The sequence below is a fragment of the Carcharodon carcharias genome, chromosome 8 (assembly GCF_017639515.1).
Source record: "Carcharodon carcharias isolate sCarCar2 chromosome 8, sCarCar2.pri, whole genome shotgun sequence".
NCBI classification, from domain to species: Eukaryota; Metazoa; Chordata; class Chondrichthyes; order Lamniformes; family Lamnidae; genus Carcharodon; species Carcharodon carcharias.
Genome location: NC_054474.1, coordinates 70,821,118 through 70,839,196, shown reverse-complemented (window position 1 = coordinate 70,839,196; position 18,079 = coordinate 70,821,118). Strand labels below are relative to the sequence as shown.

At 43.2% G+C, this 18,079-nt stretch overlaps 1 protein-coding gene across 2 annotated transcripts in view; it reads left to right on the top strand.

The window, feature by feature from the left end:
* The first annotated feature begins 597 nt into the window (after positions 1–597).
* Positions 598–18,079, top strand: part of dbn1 (drebrin 1) — a 198,642-nt gene continuing 181,160 nt past the window's right edge. For both annotated transcript variants that reach the window (XM_041193776.1, XM_041193775.1), the window contains exon 1: positions 598–764. In XM_041193776.1, the coding sequence (XP_041049710.1) occupies positions 728–764 (37 nt within the window). In that variant the 5' untranslated portion in view covers positions 598–727. The remainder of the gene's footprint in view (positions 765–18,079) is intronic.

Below are 18,079 nucleotides of genomic sequence, written 5' to 3'. Positions count from 1 at the left end.
TAGCCTTTGTTCATTTCAGAGTAGTGTGCACTTGCAGAGCATCAAGACTCAATGCAATAAGGGACGGAACGAATGCACTATACAGTAGTAAGCCGTTGTTTAGTATCAGGCAAGGGGAGAGTGGATACTCCAGCTAGCAGAATCACAGATTTGTTACAGGACAGAAGAAGGCCAATAGGACTCTGTGCAATATGGGAAAAGCCTTAGTTTGTTTAAATGCAGGAAAGGTATCAGTCCAGCAGGAGAATCCTAGTTTAATGTAAAATGAACTTTGTTTAGTTTCATTGCGTGGCAGGGTATAGAGACAGATTAAAACTCTGCCTATTGGCGAGGAGCCTTTGGTTCCTTTCTAGAACGGGCGGGCTGACAGGGCAATAATAGCAGTGGGCGAAGTGGCAGAAGAGCCTTTGTTCAGATTCAGTTTGGGGCGGGTATTGTGCTGGCACTCGGACTCACTGCTGTAAAGGAGGAGCCTTTGTTCGGTTACAGCGTTGGGCGTGTACCCTTCCAGGCACTAGGACCCGGCGCAGTGCGGGAGGAGTCTTTGTTCAGTTTCAGTGTGAGGCGGGTATCCATCCAGGCACTAGGACCCGGCGCAGTGCGGGAGGAGTCTTTGTTCAGTTTCAGAGCGAGCGCAGCTACAGCCTCGGAGCCGGAGAGATCTCAATGGGAGCAGGGACCATGGCGCTCAACCTTAGCAATAACAGACTTGCTTTACTCACAGCCTATGAGGATGTCATCAACGAGAAGACCTCCACCGACTGGTAAGGGAATCTCGGCACTGAACGGGGCTGGATGGTAGGTCGAGAGCTGGGAGTGGAGATGAGGTTCGGGTAGAGATGAAGATGGAGGGATGCAGATGGTAAATCACAGCAGAGCCAGGCTTTGGGGATTTCCTCCTATTGCAGAATTGGGAAATGCACCAGCGCCTAGCTCTAGGCGAACAATAGGACACCATCGGATGCGAATGAACAACATTATGTAATATATACTATTAAAGACGGTGTCAGATTAAATATTACGTTCTGAAATATAAATATTTTTAAAATTGACTCAAAATGTTAACCGTTACATAACCGTTTTCAATATTGATGTTTTATTAATTAATTAATAGTATATAAAGGGATCGTCCACGATACCCTTGAGATACCATGGTTCAATATAATCAATGAAAAATCTGCAGTTAGTTACACTGTTTCATGGTGGGCTCTTTATATTTATCGAGGTGCATTTTAGTGTCTCTTTCCTATGATTATTCTTAATTGTTTCAATTGTAAAATATTAAATGCTGGCTGCTTCGATAGATAATCTTTGCTGGTAACGGAAGGCGACGCCAGTACCTGCCCTTTCTGGATTTACCCAGTGCTTGTGGTCTGAAGTTGGTGTGTCAAAAAATCTGAACCGTTTAAGGCTGTTGTGTGACGAGCAAACCTGCTCTCCAGTCGCCCTGTGATTACTGATAGGTGCCAGTCAACGAAGCGCAGATCGCTCTGTCTCTTTGTTGCATGGTAACGCAAGCTGAAAGGACAGCGTAAATGGTGGAAAGACTGCAATTTATTCACCTCCCCAACCACCAACCCCCCCCCCCCGCCCGCCTATTAGATGGTCTGTGATTTCGTGCATTAATCATTGTGCATCGTAACCGATGCTTAGTGTATTTTTATTCGCCACATGCGTTGTCCCCGTATAGTTATTTTTAAGAAGTTATAACATATCTATAATAATCATTATTCCATTGACCGGCCCCTTTTTCTGATTGTGGCTGATGATAATGCAGTCAGAGTGACTGATAACATTGGAATTTGGGGAAAGGTTGGCGTGGTTAGCAAATGTTTGAATTATATTGAGTAATTCGACTCTTTCTAGACATATTTCGCTATTAATTTCACTTCTTAAATGTTTAAAAGATAAAATCACTGGTTGCCTTTGCCACCGCTATACCTGAGTGAAATATTATAACAGTTATGGTATTGCATTCTATACATGCGGTTCTCAAAGTGCTTGCATGGCTCCAGAACTATGAAAATTGCTTGACTCCATGGAATGGTTTGCACTCCTTTTCTCAAGCCTATTAAACGTGTTTTTTTGCAAAATCCATCCAATCAGATGCGTTCTATTTTACCTGTTTAAAGCCATACCATTTTAAAGTGCTTGCTGGTAAAGCAGCTGGTAAAAAAAAGCCTTTGTACAAAGGTTGGACCAGATATGTGTAAAAGTTGCCGTTATTCACTTTGTTCAGATTTACTGTGATGAAAATTGTACCCAACGGACACTTGGTACATAGCTTCGTTCCATTTTTGATTGTTTTGCTCATCTCACTATTGTGGAGAATATCATCTCAAATTGACCTACCTGACCTCATACAGATTTATGTGCAAAAATGTAATTATCTATAATCTGAATATTTGTCAATATTTAGTTGAAATTGAAATCTCGAGAGCATTGTGTGACCAGAAAACTCTTGGAAAACAGAAGGGTTAAGTTTAGAAGAGGACTGGGCGGTAGGAAATGAGATTACTTTTGTAGCTATGAAATTCTGCCCACGATCATTTCATAGTGTAGGAATGCATTGCGCCCTCTAGTTAGTTATGATGATCATGTGTGGGTACAATCATTGCCTAGGGTAGGTAGTTATCATTTCAGTATTGAGATGCTTATCTAGGTAAGTATTCATTGTCTTAGGTAAAATGATAAATTCAGAGTTTGAGATATCGTAACAACATTTGTACTCAAATAATATCTATCCTTTTTTCTTGTCTCTATTTCATTCTTTCTCTCTCATTAAAATTATCATTAAAATGTCATGAACAACTACATAAAATAATCAAAAAAGGCTAATGAAATGCTGCTCTTTATATCTAGAGGATTAGATGTCATGCTTCAGCCCTGGTTAGACCATGCCTGGAGTATTATGAGCAGTTCTGTGCACCATCCCTTAGAAATTTTATATTGGCCATGATGGGAGTGCAGCATAGGTTTATCGAAATGATACCTGGACTCCTAAGGGTTGCATTTCAAGGAGAGATTACATAAACTAGGATTGTATTTGCTGGAATTTAGAAGGGCTGACTTGATCAAAATTTTCAAGATATTAAGGGGAACAAATAGGAAAGATAGAGAGAAACTATTTCCAGTGGTGAGGGAGTCTAGCACTAGGGTCATAGTCTAAAAATTAGGGCCAGGCCTTTCAATAGTAAAATTAAGAGACACTTCTTTACGTAAAGGGTGGTATGAATTTGGAACTCTCTTCCATTGATTACTAGGTTAATTGTTAAATTTAAAACTAAGATTGATAGATTTTAGTTAATTAAAGGTATTAAGAAAAACGGAGTTCACAGTTCAGCATAATCTCATTGAATGGTAGAATAGTCTTGAGGGGCGAAATGGGCTTCTCCTGTTGCTTTGATGTGGATAGGGAGGCAGATTACCTCACTACCCCTCCCCCCCCTAAAAAAAGTACCTTGGGACAAGTTGACCAGAAACCCAGGTGCTCTTTACCAATATTATGCTGGGAGCAACCTTAATTGGTTCGGAGTGGGACTTCCACCTCCAACTGGGAGGAAGCCCTGCCCTAGGGAGCTGCCAGCCATTCTGATTGGCTGGTAACTCTGAAGTCACAGCAGCGCCCGAAGCAAGTAGTGGCCACTGCTGGGACTACAAACAGACCAGGAAAAAGGAAAGCGATGGATTGTCAACTTCAGGCAAATCAGGGGTTTTTGGTCAGGCTTGCCTGGCAGACCCCAGCAAGGGGAGAGGAAGGGGGTGGGCAGGTTTGTGGGGGTCAGGTTTTAATGGCAAGGAGGAGGGACAAAGAGGAAGGCATGTTTTCAGGGGTGGCCCTGATGGGCACAGGGAACCCCCAAAATGAGGTGCCCCACCTCCTTGCCCAACAGCAGACCATGCAGTGAAAGCTGCTGGCCTTCCTTTCTTTGTTATTTATTGCAAAGTGTTTGGAGTACAGGAATAAGGAAGCCTTGCTACAATTATACAGGGTTTTGGTGAGACCATATCTGGAATACTGTGTGCAGTTTTGGTCTCCACATTTCAGAAAGGACAGAAAGAACAGACTTGCATTGGAGACGGTACAGTGTGGATTCACTAAATTGGTCCCTGAGGAGGCTGTCCTATGTTAAGAGACTGAGTAAATTTGGCTTCTATTCTCAGGAGTGAATGAGAGGTGATCTCATTGAAACCTACAAAATTATGAAGGGGCTTGATAGGGTAGACATTGAGAAATCATTTCCACTGGTTGGGGAATCGAAAACAAAGGGGCACAGTCTCAGGATAAGGGGCCATTTTAGAACTGAGATGAGGAGAAATTACTTCACTCAAAGGGTAGTGGATCTATGGAATTCTCTACCCCAGAGGGTTGTGAATGCTACATCCTTGAATACATTTAAGGCTGGGATAGGCAGATTTTTGGTCTCTCAGGGAATTAAAGGAAATGGGGGTGGGCAGGAAAATGGGGTTGAAGCCCAAGATCAGCCATGATCATATTGACTGGCGGAGCAGGCTCAACAGGCCATATTGTCTACTCCTGCTCCTATTTCTTGTGTTCTTGTGTTTCCCAGCCAGGCGAAAATTTGCAGTGGAGGAATGAAGCCCTTAAGTGGTCATTAATTGGCCACTTATGTTCTTCAATAGACTTAAGGGTGGGCAGGCTTCCTGATACCTTGCCCACCCACCGTAATATGGAAAACAGGTCAGGGTTGGGTGGGAAGGCAACAGGAAGGCCACCCATTCTATTTTATGAGCATCCCACCTTCAAATGGTGGGAGGCTGGAAAATTCACCCCATGTTCCTATTTTCCTCTCTCCATCTCTCAATATGCTTCTCCTTTTCATGCTTTACCCTCCTTTGCTTCTTGCATTCCATCTTGCCCCCTCTTTCAGTTACACTTTTGCTTGTATTCCTTTTGCTTCCATCTGTCTTACTGCCACTTTCCAATTAATCTTTTTCATTCTACGTTCCACCTGACAGCAGTAATGAAATGACAGAATATAGTAATTCAGAGATTAGAGAGGTTTGTAGCTAAAACATAATTTTAATGGAAGACTTTAATTCTCATATAGTTTGAGAAGAGCGGGGTAGCTCAGATCAGAAAGTTAGTAAATTTCTTGTGTGCATTCAAGGTAACTTTCTGGTCCAGCATGTTCTCGAAGCAACAAGAGAGCAGGTCCTGTTAGATTTAGTAATGAGTAATGAGCAAGGTTTAGTTAATAATCTAACAGTAAGGAAACATTTATCTAACTGATCATAATATGATCAAATTTATGTTTGGTTGAAATCACATACTATGGTTACCCAGATTCAAGATTTTGGGAAGCTAACTTGGATAACAGCAAATTCATCAAAAATGTTATCAGGTAAAATTACAAATGAGTAGTGGTGTTCAACAAATAATTTAATTTAATACAGGAACAGTCTTAGGCCCCCTGAGGACCATGAATTCTATTTATCAAATAAAATGGCCATGGTGGACAAAAGATGAGAGTTAACATAAAGCTAAAGGAAAGCGCATACAGAAGTAAAAAGATTAATGCAGATCCAGGAAACTGAGAGAGACAGCTAAAGAAGACAAAATGATATCAGCATAAAAGCAAAATACTGAGGATGCTGGAAATCCAAAACAAAAACAAAAATACCTGGAAAAACTCAACAGGTCTGGCAGCATCTGTGGAGAGAAGTACAGTTAAATGATATCAAGTGCTGCAAAAAAAGGAATATGAAAAGGAATTTGCCAATGATATCCAGATTAACAGGCAAAGTTTTTTACATTTTGGATTAGAAGAAAAAGGATGTTCGTGGGTAATGTGGACCCTATAAAAACAGATGGGGGTAATATTACAAATGAAAAAAGGTCTTGACACTTGGACTTATCGAATTTTACCATTCTTCGCTGTAGAGGAATAGAATAATATACCTGACATTCCAGGCAATGAACCAAGGACAGGAATTCACTAAAATTAACAAAAGCACAAATACAGTTTTAATAAAAGTAATGGCACTAAAGACTGACAAATCCTTTGGACCTGATGGTTTCTACCCCAGGGTATCAAAGGAAGTAAGTGAGAAAATTGTAGCTGTTTCAGCTATAGTCTTTCAAAGATTCAGAAATTGTCCATTTAAATTGGAAAATTCCAAATCTAACTTCATTTGTAGAGAAGTGTGTGAGAAGAAACCAGGAAGTTAGAGAATTGTTGTCTAACATCCATTATAGAGAAATTGTTGGAATCTGTAATTAAAGACAGAATGACAGAACACCTTAGAGAAATTTAAAACTGATTAGAAAGCGGGAACATGGATTTGTAAAGGGTAGGTGAAATAAACCGAGTTTAATTAAACTTTTTGAGGAAGTAACCAAAGTAATAAACATATCCTTAGATGTTGTTTATATGGACTTCCGGAAGGCATTCGATAAGGTTCTGCGTAAGAGGTTGTTTGCTTCAAATTAAAATTTGTGGAATTAAAAGTAAATTATTCACATGGTTAGGAGGTTGGTTAGATGATAAAAGACAGAGTCCGGAATTTTCCAGCCCTGTTGGAATTGGGTGTCATGGTGGGTGGGGCGGTGGGGGGTACAATATGGTAAGAAGGCCAAAAATCGGTTTTATGCTGTTGTGAAACCAATTTGCGATTGTCCGCTCCACCCATCAATGGTGGGCTGCGTTTCCTGCTGCTGCATGTTGAAAACATCATTTTAATACATTTGCATCTAATTATAAGCCCTGCTCACTGGAATCAACCCCCCACGTCAAATATACCACCCACATCAGGGTGACTTCCGAATGGCATGCTTCACAACTGCCTTTAAAAGGCATGCACCTGGCAACCAGAACTTCAAGGGGAACTTAGAGGTGAGTACACACAACCTTGCACATCACTCATAGAACAGCAAGGAAGAGGTGCCGCACATTCACTGGGGGCACAGGCAAGTCATTTTTTCCTGGCTGGCTTTCAGTGTGGTGCTGGGGAAAGGGCTCTAGTCCAGGTCAGGCCTGGGGTGTGATGTGACAGCACAGACTGAAGGAAATACTCAAGCACTTGCCGGGGGTACAGTGGGTGAGGGGGGTGAGGAAGTGGCCATGCATGTGGAAAAGCTTGCCAAAAGTGTGCATTCTTCCACAGCTGAGAATGTTCAGCTGCAGATCCATTGACATGCTTGGAGTCGGGCCCGCTCTGAAGCTTTTCTGCCCACTCAAGCAATGCAAAAGCATGAAAATACCACTAAATGTTCCAGAACTTTTCACCCCTCAGGCACAGACTGCAAATTAATGTGAATATTAGGAGGCAGCAGAGCAATTGGCTGACTGGGCAAGTTGTACAATCCTCTTGCGAAAGGTGGCCATGACGCAGTCATGGGTGGAGGTGCTCACAGCCCCTTGCAATGTCTTTATTCAGACTAGTATTCATCATGGTTAAAGCTAACAGCACAGCCTTGCAGTGTGGGTTAGGAGAATAGTTGAGCTGAGATCACAGCATGCAGTCCAATGGTTTTGGACAGTCAATGAGCGCACTACACACTGGCCATCCAAGTAGTGGCCAGCACTCACTTGCATGTGTGAAAGGGCCTTGAGACTTAACCAGGAGAGGCTCTTAGTACACATATGCTAACCCACATGTCTCTCTCTTTCATCCTACAGGAGGAGAACATCAGGATCATGGAGCCTGGTGATTTAGTAGTATGTCTCATGGCTTACAGAGACCAGAGAAGAAGCAGAGAGCAGCCTAGGTGCCTGACTCGGCAAAGGGGTGAGCACCTCCCTCAAGTTGAAGGTGCGGCAGGGCCTGCTGCGCATGCAGCTGATGGTCCACAGTGAGCCATCGCTTGTAAGTGCACCGCTAGACCCATGGTCTTTAAACGGTGCCCATGATTCCTGCAGGTGTCGCCGAAGACTGCATATGTCTAGGGGACTGGTCGGTCATATATGCCACCTGCTACAGGATTTGGCACCTGTGGGGACATGGAGGACATCCATTGTCAGTGGCCATGAAAGCAACCATGGTGCTCTTATTTTACACCAGTGGCTCTTTCCTGGGCTCCACAGGTGACCTTTGTGGGATCACGCAAGCCTCCACACCCAAGTGTATCCAGGAGGTCATGGAAGCCAGCCTCGAGAAGGCACAGAACTTTGTGCATTTTGGCTAGGATCAGAAAAGCCAGGAAGCAAAAGCGTTGGGATTTGCGCGGATCTCAGGTTTTCCACTGGTGCAGGGTGCCATCGACTGCACTGACCGGGCGCTTAGATCTCCGTGGCAATAATCATTCAACCACAATGGATTCCACTTGCTGAATGTTCAGCTGGTGTGTGACCACTACAAACACATCCTACAGGTCTGTGCATGATTCCATGACTCCTATATCCTTAGCAACTCTCAGATCCCTGACATCTTCCAAGGTCCAGAGAGGCCGCAGGGTTAGCTGCTCAGCGACAAAGGCTACTCACAGAGGATGTGGCTGATGACACCCGTGAGGCAGCCTCACTGCAGCAGAGCAACGGTATAAAGAGGCTCATGCCGTGACCTGGATTTTGGTGGAACAAACGATAGGCATTTTGAAAATTAGATTCCAGTGCCTCGACAGGTCCGGAGGAGCACTGCAATGCAATCACCAGAGAGTGTCACACATCATCGTCATTTGCTGCACACTTTACAACCTGCACAGCAAAGGGGGGAACACCTGGCTGAGGAGGAGATGGAGGACTTGCACATATCCTCTGATGAGGAAGATGTCAAAGGGGATGACATTGATGAGTCTGTCAAAGGTGAGGATGCCGGTAATGAGGCCATCTCACTGGCCAGAAAAGGCAGATGCGATCAGGTGTCCCTTGTAGCCGCAAGATTCGTGGAGGATGATGATGAGATGCAGTGAAGACAGATCTGACATCCTCACCTTGCATCTGTTTGACCCCTGTGTGGCTGATGGCAGTGCACATACCCTCAGTGCTCAGGTTCATGTCATGGAGGTGCAGCAGAGCCAGCCCCACCTCCAAAGTGCTGAGAGCACCACAGAGAGAATGATGGAATTCTGTGACACCAGCTCACAACTGGCAGCAAAGACAAGCACCATCGATGTGCATATATTACTAATGTGTCCAATTAGTGTGAAGCTGGAGCATCATTTTGGTTTGAAGGTTACATACCGTACAAGGAAGAGGCCCTGGACTGAGAGACCTGACATTATCTTGTGCAGGAACCAAGGTTTCACATTTGAGTGACACGAACACTGCTCAACATAACAAGGAGCCATAAGCAAGGAGACGTTTTTGGGAGTTACAATAGTGAATGTTGTGTACAAGTGATTCACACCTGTGCCCAGGATGTGCAACTACATCGTCTTAACCTTCTTAACCCTGCCAATGCTCCCCTGACACCCACGCAGAGGTGGAGGCAGTCTGCTGACTGCTGCGCCTTGTCTGTAATGATCTTGGTGGGCGTCCTTTGGAGGGCTGAGACCTGGAGGGCCACAGCCTGTTTTCAGGATCCTTCTGTGTGGCAGTGGCACCCATCTTGGCTTGTGGTGTTGGAGTTGTTTGGGTCACAGGAGGAGGGGATTCAGATAGACCAGATGCTCTTGGAGTCACCTGGGTGGATGTCCCCGGAGTGTACACCTGCTGATCCTCCAACCTATGGGTGCCCAATGGCCCCTAGCTGACTCCTTGAAGAGAAGGGAAGGCTGGAGTGAGATCGAAATGGCTCGCACTTCTCTCGTGTTGACACTGTTGGATGCCAACCATGATGTCAGCGATGGAGTTCAGCCCACGCAGCAGTGCAGGACCAATGTCCTGGACTAAGGTCTCCATGGCGTCCACCATGCTACCAGTGTTGACATTGGTGCATTGGCATGCTGTTGCTATCACCTCTGACTGAAGGTGGATGGACTCCTGCATTGTGCCTTGCAATCTGAGGAATGCAGCGGACATCTCTTCCTGATATTCCTGAGCTTGCCTTTGCAGATCCAGTATCTGAGTTATGACTGAGTTCAGAGGCCTCCAGCTGTCCTCCAAGTGCCAGAAACCTGCGAAGTCCCTGCCTCTGCCTGCTGTTGATCAGACAGTGCAAGGTGCTCACCAGATTGTGACTCCAAGGCTACTCTAGAAGTAGGTCCCACCAAGGTGTGTGTCTCTGTGGTGGTGGAGAGTTTGGGTGAGCGCTGTGACGGGTCTTCAATGACGGTGTCATCAGATTCTTCTTCCGCGATGTCTTCGGGGCTTGAGTCGAGGACCTGGGTCATGGAGCCCCTCGACTGCATCACAGACATGCCTGAGAAAGCAAGAAGAGATAATTAGTACTTGGCAGGGAACTGCGGAACAAGGGAACTGACTCACAGCATGGTTGTCTGATGGATGTTGCACTTGTGGATCCTCACTTGGTTGAGCACCACTGACCTCACCGTCAGCACAGGAATGGTCCAGATTGTTGCCGGCCAGCTGGTTAACTATTTTCAAAGTCTATGAGGACCTTGATGTCAGGCATTCTTCCACCAGTTTGTGGCCTCCCCCCTTTGATGTGTGCCAGCTTGTCCTGCATGAATACAGATGTGGAGAGTGTAAGCAGGATGATTGCCAGACCAGATGAGAAGGATTCCTGGCATATGTTGGTGGTGAGTCATGCCATGGGTGGGATGAGGACATGATCCACTGAGAGGATGAAGTTGTTTGTGTGAGACAGTAAATGATGATGTCCTTTGAACTGGCAGTGAGTGAGATCCCTGTGGATGTGTGATGGGTTTGTGAGTTGAGAGTGATAAGAAGAGTGACTTTCCTTGGTGGAACAGAGAAGATCATTCGTCCTCTGTTGGCACTGGGTGGCTGTCCTCTTTTGTAGGGTGTTGGCGCTGACCACCTCTTTCATCGTCTCCCATGTTGGATTAGTGATCTTGCTGGTCTTTGCCCAGAGCGGGGGTAGAGAACTTCATGGTGGGCCTCCACTGCATTCAGTAGGCACCTTTGGGAGGTGTCACTAAATTTGGGGGCAGCATGTTTCCTCTCTTTGGCAGCCATGACTTTGCAGCAGCGTCCAATGCTTTACAGAATGCTAGCTCTGTGCAGGGACCCCCTTTAAGTCTGGCGCCCGGATTACTGAAGGTCTGAGGTGATGGCGAGGCGGGAGAGCCAAAGGCCACCCCGCCAGCGATCTGGCGTGTTTCCTGGGAATGCATCATTAATAAAGTGGATCATGCCAGGAATGGGATAATATGGCGGAACGCCCGCCATTGCAGCTGGTGGGTAAAGTATCCTTTTCCCTGTCCACTACCACACTTTGTGCAAATCTGGAATGATTCCATCCAGAGAGTAGGGATAATAAGTATGTACTTAAATTGGAAGGAAGTAAGTAACTAGTGGTTTCTTACAAGGATCTGTGCTGGGATCTCAGCTATTCATTATATTTATATTTTTATTTATTAATAGCTTAGATAACACAATAGTTTGCTGATGACACGAAATTTGGTAAAGTAAGTAGCATAAAATTACAAAGAGAGATTGGCAGAATCAGTGAATGGACAAAACTGTGGCAGATGGATTTCAATGCAGGTGAGGGTGCGGGGTTTTCTTGCCTAAAATAAGATATAGTCATGCATTATTTAAATGGTGGAGGTCCATAGAGATTTTGGGGTGCATGTACACTGATTGCTAAAATGTAGTAATCAATTACAAAAATTAATCAAAAAGGCTTACAGAATGGTAGCCTTTTATAACAAGGGAACTAGAATTAAGGGGAAGAATGGTTTACTACATCTATACAAAGCCTTGGTTAGACCACAGCTGAAGTACAGTGTATAGTTCTGTGCTTCACAACTAAGGAAGGAATTGGCCCTGGAAGGAATGCAGCGCAGAATCTCCAGAATGTTACCAGGGTTCCAAATATTACATATATGAAGAGTGATTGTATAAACTAGACTTGTATTCACTGGAATATGAAAAGTTTACAGGGTGACTTGATTGAAGCTTTTGGGATTTTGCAGGAATCAATAGAGTAGGTAAAGATAATTTTCTCACTGCTGGGAAAGTATAGGAAAAGAGGGCATAACCTTAAAATCAGAGCCAACCATACAAAAGAAAAAACAAAAACAGAATTACCTGGAAAAATTCAGTAGGTCTGGCAGCATCGGCGGAGAAGAAAAGAGTTGACGTTTCGAGTCCTCATGACACTTCAACAGAACTGTTGAAGTTTTTTGTTTTTATCATACAAAAGAAAAGTTAGGAAACTTCTTCACATGAAGGGTGGTAGATGTGTGGAACTCTCCCCCACAAAGCAGTAGATGTACACTGTTCTGTTCTGTTGAAGGGTCATAAGGACTCGAAACGTCAACTCTTTTCTTCTCCGCCGATGCTGCCAGACCTACTGAGTTTTTCCAGGTAATTTTGTTTTTGTTTTGGATTTCCAGCATCCGCAGTTTTTTGTTTTTATCATACAAAAGAAAAGTTAGGAAACTTCTTCACATGAAGGGTGGTAGATGTGTGGAACTCTCCCCCACAAAGCAGTAGATGTACACTCAACCAATAATTTTACCCCGAGTTTGATAGATTTTTTTGCTCACTGAGGGTATTAAGGGATACGGGGCCAAGGAAGGTAAATGAAGTTAGGATGCAGATCAACCATAATTTCATTTTGGTAACTAGGGTTTTATCTAATGTGTAGTATACCTTTAAGAAGAATGTTATAAAGGAAGATCACATGAGTTTATGTAACCAATAGTGGAGTAGCACGGGCTAACTCTGTAGTTAGTTGGAAGTCGGTAGTTTGTAAGTCAGTAGCAGAAGTATGTAGATAGAGTTTGGTGTAGAAACACCCATGTTTAGCTGCTGAGTACCTTGTAAATAACCAGAATGTGTACCATCTAAGAAGTGTCTGCAGAACTACTCTATCTAAATTTCCAACTCGGTCACCCCGCAACAAGCATGCAATCGGGACTCACAAGCCACAAAATGGCAAAACAGACTAGAAGGGCTGAATGACTTACCCCTGTTTCTAATTTTACTCATTTGTCTCACTTGTACTCTCTTCCTGCTTTTTCTCTTCATCTCTTTCTCTTTTTACCAACTGTTTTAATCTCTCCCTTTAACTCTTTCACTTTTATTCCATGTTCCTTAGTTTCTACTCCATGATATTGACTTAAACTTTGGAAGACCTGCGATTCATTCTTTAGAATTCTGTAGAACATATAAAACAGAAACAGGCCATTCAACCCATCTAAGCCGTACTGGTGTTTATACTCCATGCTACTCATTCACTGGGAGTTCTTCAGTGCAGGGAACAGGAGTAATCATAGGGTAAGGTTTCTTTGTGAGCTTTTTGAGAAGATGTTCACTGGTCATGTGTCTTTCATTCCTTCGCAGGTCATGTGTTTTCTATATTCCTTTCATTTCTATTGCTTATTGTCAGTCAATGTCTGCTTTGTAGACCAGGTCATGTGCTTTCATCTGGATTAGCTGGGTCTGAGATGCTCTGCATTTCATTGAAAAATGTAATTTTAAAAATGATCTTGCAAATTTCTTCAACTCTACCTGATTTGTTTTCTGCTATTGATTCCAATAGTATGCTGAAGGTTTGTTTTTGTTGTGGTAATGACAGTGTCACTTCCTCTTGGTTAAACACTGGGATTGAGTAGGCAGACTTAGATAAATAATCGCACTTTGGTCACAGCTTGTAAACACAGGTTGTCCATTCTTTTAGAGTGTGATTGATGTATGCATAAGTATGTAGTTTGTATGTTATGTAGTGTGTACTCTAATAATTAAAAATTGCATGTTTTTTTTGCTATTCCTAACTTTTTAACCACCATTTTGAAGATCTCCTTAATGGTGATTTGACCAAAACATATAAACTGTCACAACTTCAAATGTATTGCTAATCAGAGGTTGTGAGACCATTCATTTTCTTGACTGGAGGACATCAATGATTTTTATTTAAAAAGCCTATTCTGCATTTTCTTTAGAACACAGAACTGATTAATCTTTTCAATGTTTTGAAGTAGTTTGCATTCCAAGAACGGAACATTCTCATTTAGCTCTATGGTCGCAATGAAATAAGCTTCTCTTTCGGACTTTGATCATGTATCTTTCATTTGAATGTTCATTTAAGAGTCAAGTACCTCAGGAAGAAAGGGGAGGTCTGCTTCCCAGGACTGTAGTAAGTAAACTTCAACTAATTTTAAATTAGAGATTTTCATAGAATAAACAGGGGATAATTGAAATCCCATTGATATCCAGTCATAGGGAGACATTGGGCTGAATTTGTGTGCCCCTGGTGGGCTTGTTTACTGTGGGGTGGGAGGAGGGGGTACATGTAAAATAGGGCAAGTGCGCACCCCACCACCTTCCTGCTCACCCCCACAATACGGGGGGGTGGCTGCAGGCAGGTGCCGCAGTCAGCAGCCTGCTGCCATATTTAAATGAATAATCAAGGGTCAATTTGGTTTGTTATCAAGCCAATCGACCCTGATAATGCACTGCCCATGCCATAACAAGTTTTATGTGGGCAACCGAGCAAGCACGGGAAGCCCGATTTATTTTTCACTGAAATGATTAAAGGACAGGAAGGAAGTGGGGGGGGGGGGGGGGGGGGGGGTGCGGTGGCGGGGGGCTCACTCTTCGGGCTGACCTTTGCCGATCGAGGGTCAAACCCTCCCTTCCTTCCTATCCACTCCCTCCCTTAAACCCACTCCCTCCTCCTGCCACTCCATTCCCTAACCTATTCAAACCCTCCCAGCCCAAGACCCTGGATTTACCTGCTCTGGAGTTGCATGGGTCTTGATCATCATCTTCTGCATCCAGGCGGTGGCCAGTGATGCCTTCTTGGCACTGCTGGAACTGATGGAGCAGCTGACCAATTCGATTGGCCGGCAGCTCCAGAGAACGGGACTGTCTCCCCAATGAGGGGCAGAAGCCCTACTCGGCCCTTGTTAATCCATCCCTCAGCACTTTATGTCTGCGGGTGGGTTGGCGTGGAGCATGTCTGCTCCACACTAACATTGTTTCCAGCTGGGGTGGGGGGCATTTCATAACTTGTATAAACTTTTTGCTTTTAAGTTTCAAGTGATGATTTGACATGAAGAATGATGTTACTGACCATTGAGTTTACTTTGTATTTTGGCATACATGAACAGGTCTGCTAACTGAAACTGTATTATAAGCAGTTACCTCTCCTCAAGTACTGTTCCTCACCTTTGACCCTTCTGTCCTTGTAAACTACACTCTATCTCCAAACTTCCCTCCTTCCCAAGTCCTTAAATGTATGGTTGCCTCCCAAAGTTTTGTCCATCTTTCCCATAACTCCATGTTTGAACATCTGCATCAGGCTTTTGTCCCTGCCACAGCAAAGTCACTAATTGTATCTCCTGTGACTGTAACCATGATGTACTATCCCTTGTCATCTTTCTCAAACTCTCTGCAGCCTCTGATGCAGTGGCCACATGATTATTCTCCAATATCTTTCCTCCACTGTCCAGCTGAATAGTCTGTCCACTTCCTAGTTCCACCCTTAATTATCCAGTAGTAGCTAAAGGACCCCCTGTAATTACTTATTTTCTCACCATTGTTCTATTACTTCTATGTTGTCAAACTGATTGACCAATGTCCAGTATTGAATGAGCCACAATTTTCTCTAACTAAATATTGTGTAGACCAAAGCCATTGTCTTTGACCTTTGCCATTAATTCTAACCTCCTTCCATGTTACTCTCAGGTTGAACCAGTCAGTTTGCAATATCAGTGTTGTATTTAAACCTGAGCTGAGCTTTTGACCCAGTGTTCTCTCAATCCACCTCTATAACATTGTCTATCTTCTCCCTGTTGGTAAATCCACCTCTGTAACATTGTCCATCTCCTCCCCTGCTTTTTTTTTTTACTTATCATCCACTGAAACCCTCATTGGTGCTTTCATTATCTCTGGACTCAACTATTTCTGGTGTCCACACAATAATTTTCCACTATCCATAAGCTTGCGTTGATCAGAAACTCTACTGCCCATATCCTAACTTGCATTAAGTCCCATTCACCCATCACCATTGTGCTCATTGACCTACATTGGCTTTCAGTCCACCAATTGATTTTAAAATTTTCATCCTCATGCTCAAATCTCTTCATGGTCTCCTTATTTCTGTAGCCTCCTCCAGTCCTCTAAGAACTCCTGCATTCCTCTAACTCTAACCTTCTGCACCTCCCAATCCTTTCTCCCCACTACTTGTAGTCGTGTCTTCTGCTGTATAGGCCTGAGGCTCTGGAATTTCCTCTCAAAACTTCCCCACCTTTTTTTCCCAAAGACCCTCCATTAAAATCTACCTCTTTAACCAAGCTTTTAGTCATTCTTCTAATAGCTCTTCTTTTGACTTAGTGCCAATTTTTGGCTAATAATGCTTCTGTGAAGTACATTAGTATAGTTTTCTGCATCAAAGACATAATTTAAATGTAACTTGTTGAACATGAGGTTTTTTTTGGAATGCTGAAACTTTGTTGGATTGGTAGGATTTCTCACCACTACATTTTTAGACCTTCAGCTATTGATGCTATATTTAAAACCTTTAGTCAGTTGAACCCAGACATTTTTCATCCAAGATAATGAACCAAATACTCCAAACAAAAGATAATTTAAAAACTCCTGCAAATGTAAAAAATCTTTCAGGCTCTTGTCATGTCTGTAAATTGAGATGAACGTCAACTCTGGTGCTGATATCTGGTGCTGCATATTTTTCTCTTTATTGGAAGATAATTTCAAAAGTTTTCATTGCTGCATTGTAACCTTGCCTATGCTGTAGAGTTCCAGTTACTAAGACTGTTCAAAATGCCTTCATATAACAACCCTCTTTTTGTACTTGTACACTGAATTCCCCTTTTTAAACTCAGAATATCTAGTCAGATGGTCAGGTTTTCACAAAACAGTAATCGGGTATTTATAGAGACTGAACTTTGTCGTAATGGGGCTGGTTTGGTAGCTGAGGCACTGTGCAACTCGTTAAATATGATAGCATTGCTAGGCTGTTTGTCTGGGATTACATCATGAGGCTGGTTGGATAGCTAATGTGATGGTGCTCCAACAATGGTGTTACACAGGGAATTCCAGAGTACTGAACTAGGTATGATAACAGAATAGTGATCTACATCCATGTCTGAATGGTGGAGTGCTTGGAGGTGATGGTGTTCTCCAACATAACTGCTGTTGTCCTTCTCTGTGGTATATGTTACGGAGGAAAGGAGATTATGTTAAGGTAACAAAAACCAAAATGCTGGAAAAACTCAGCAGGTCTACATCATCTGTGGAGAGAAAGATAGAGTTAACGTTTCGAGTCCATATGACTTCTTCAGAGCTTCTTCAGATGTTAAGGTAATCTTGGTGAGTTGCTGCAGTGCATTTTGCTGGTGGTACTTACTAAAGTCACAATACACAGTTGATGGAAAGGATGGATATTGATATATGGATTGATATCAATGGTTCAGTGACAAGGGCGCTGATCAAGTTAATCTGTTCATCCCTACATGGTGTCAAACTTAACAGTTGTAGCAGCTGTATGCATCGAAGCATGTAGTGAGCATTTTATCCCACTCCTGACAGAGAAAACTTAAGGCATCAGGGCATGAGTCATTCATGCAAGTACCAAGCCTTTGCCCTTCCTTCAAGCTCCAGTATTGATGTCGCTGTCCAGTTAAGTGTTAGATTAATGGTAATCTCCTGAGATCGTGATTGAAGGTTGGGGAGGTGATTGGGCTTTATGTTATTAGAGGTGGTCATTACCTAACCCTGTACCTAGTGTATGTTGGCTGCTACACGTCAGCCCACGTTTTATTTTCCAAATTTGGTTTTGGCATTTCTACACAGGGAGGATCTTCTGTTACTTTAGAATCACATAATTTTGAGAATAAAGCCAAAATCAATTTATTTATGTTAGCTTGTGGCTTATTGCAAGATTCATTTCCAATTACAAGCGTTGTGCAGTAGTAGACAAAATCATTTGTTCTTACCTTTACTTCATATTTTATCTCTCCTAATCATGCTTTTTTCTTTCCAGAATTCTGGAATGTAGAACATAGAACATAGTGTCAGTAGCAGAAACATTCCACATCTTTCATCTCTCATTTATGGAA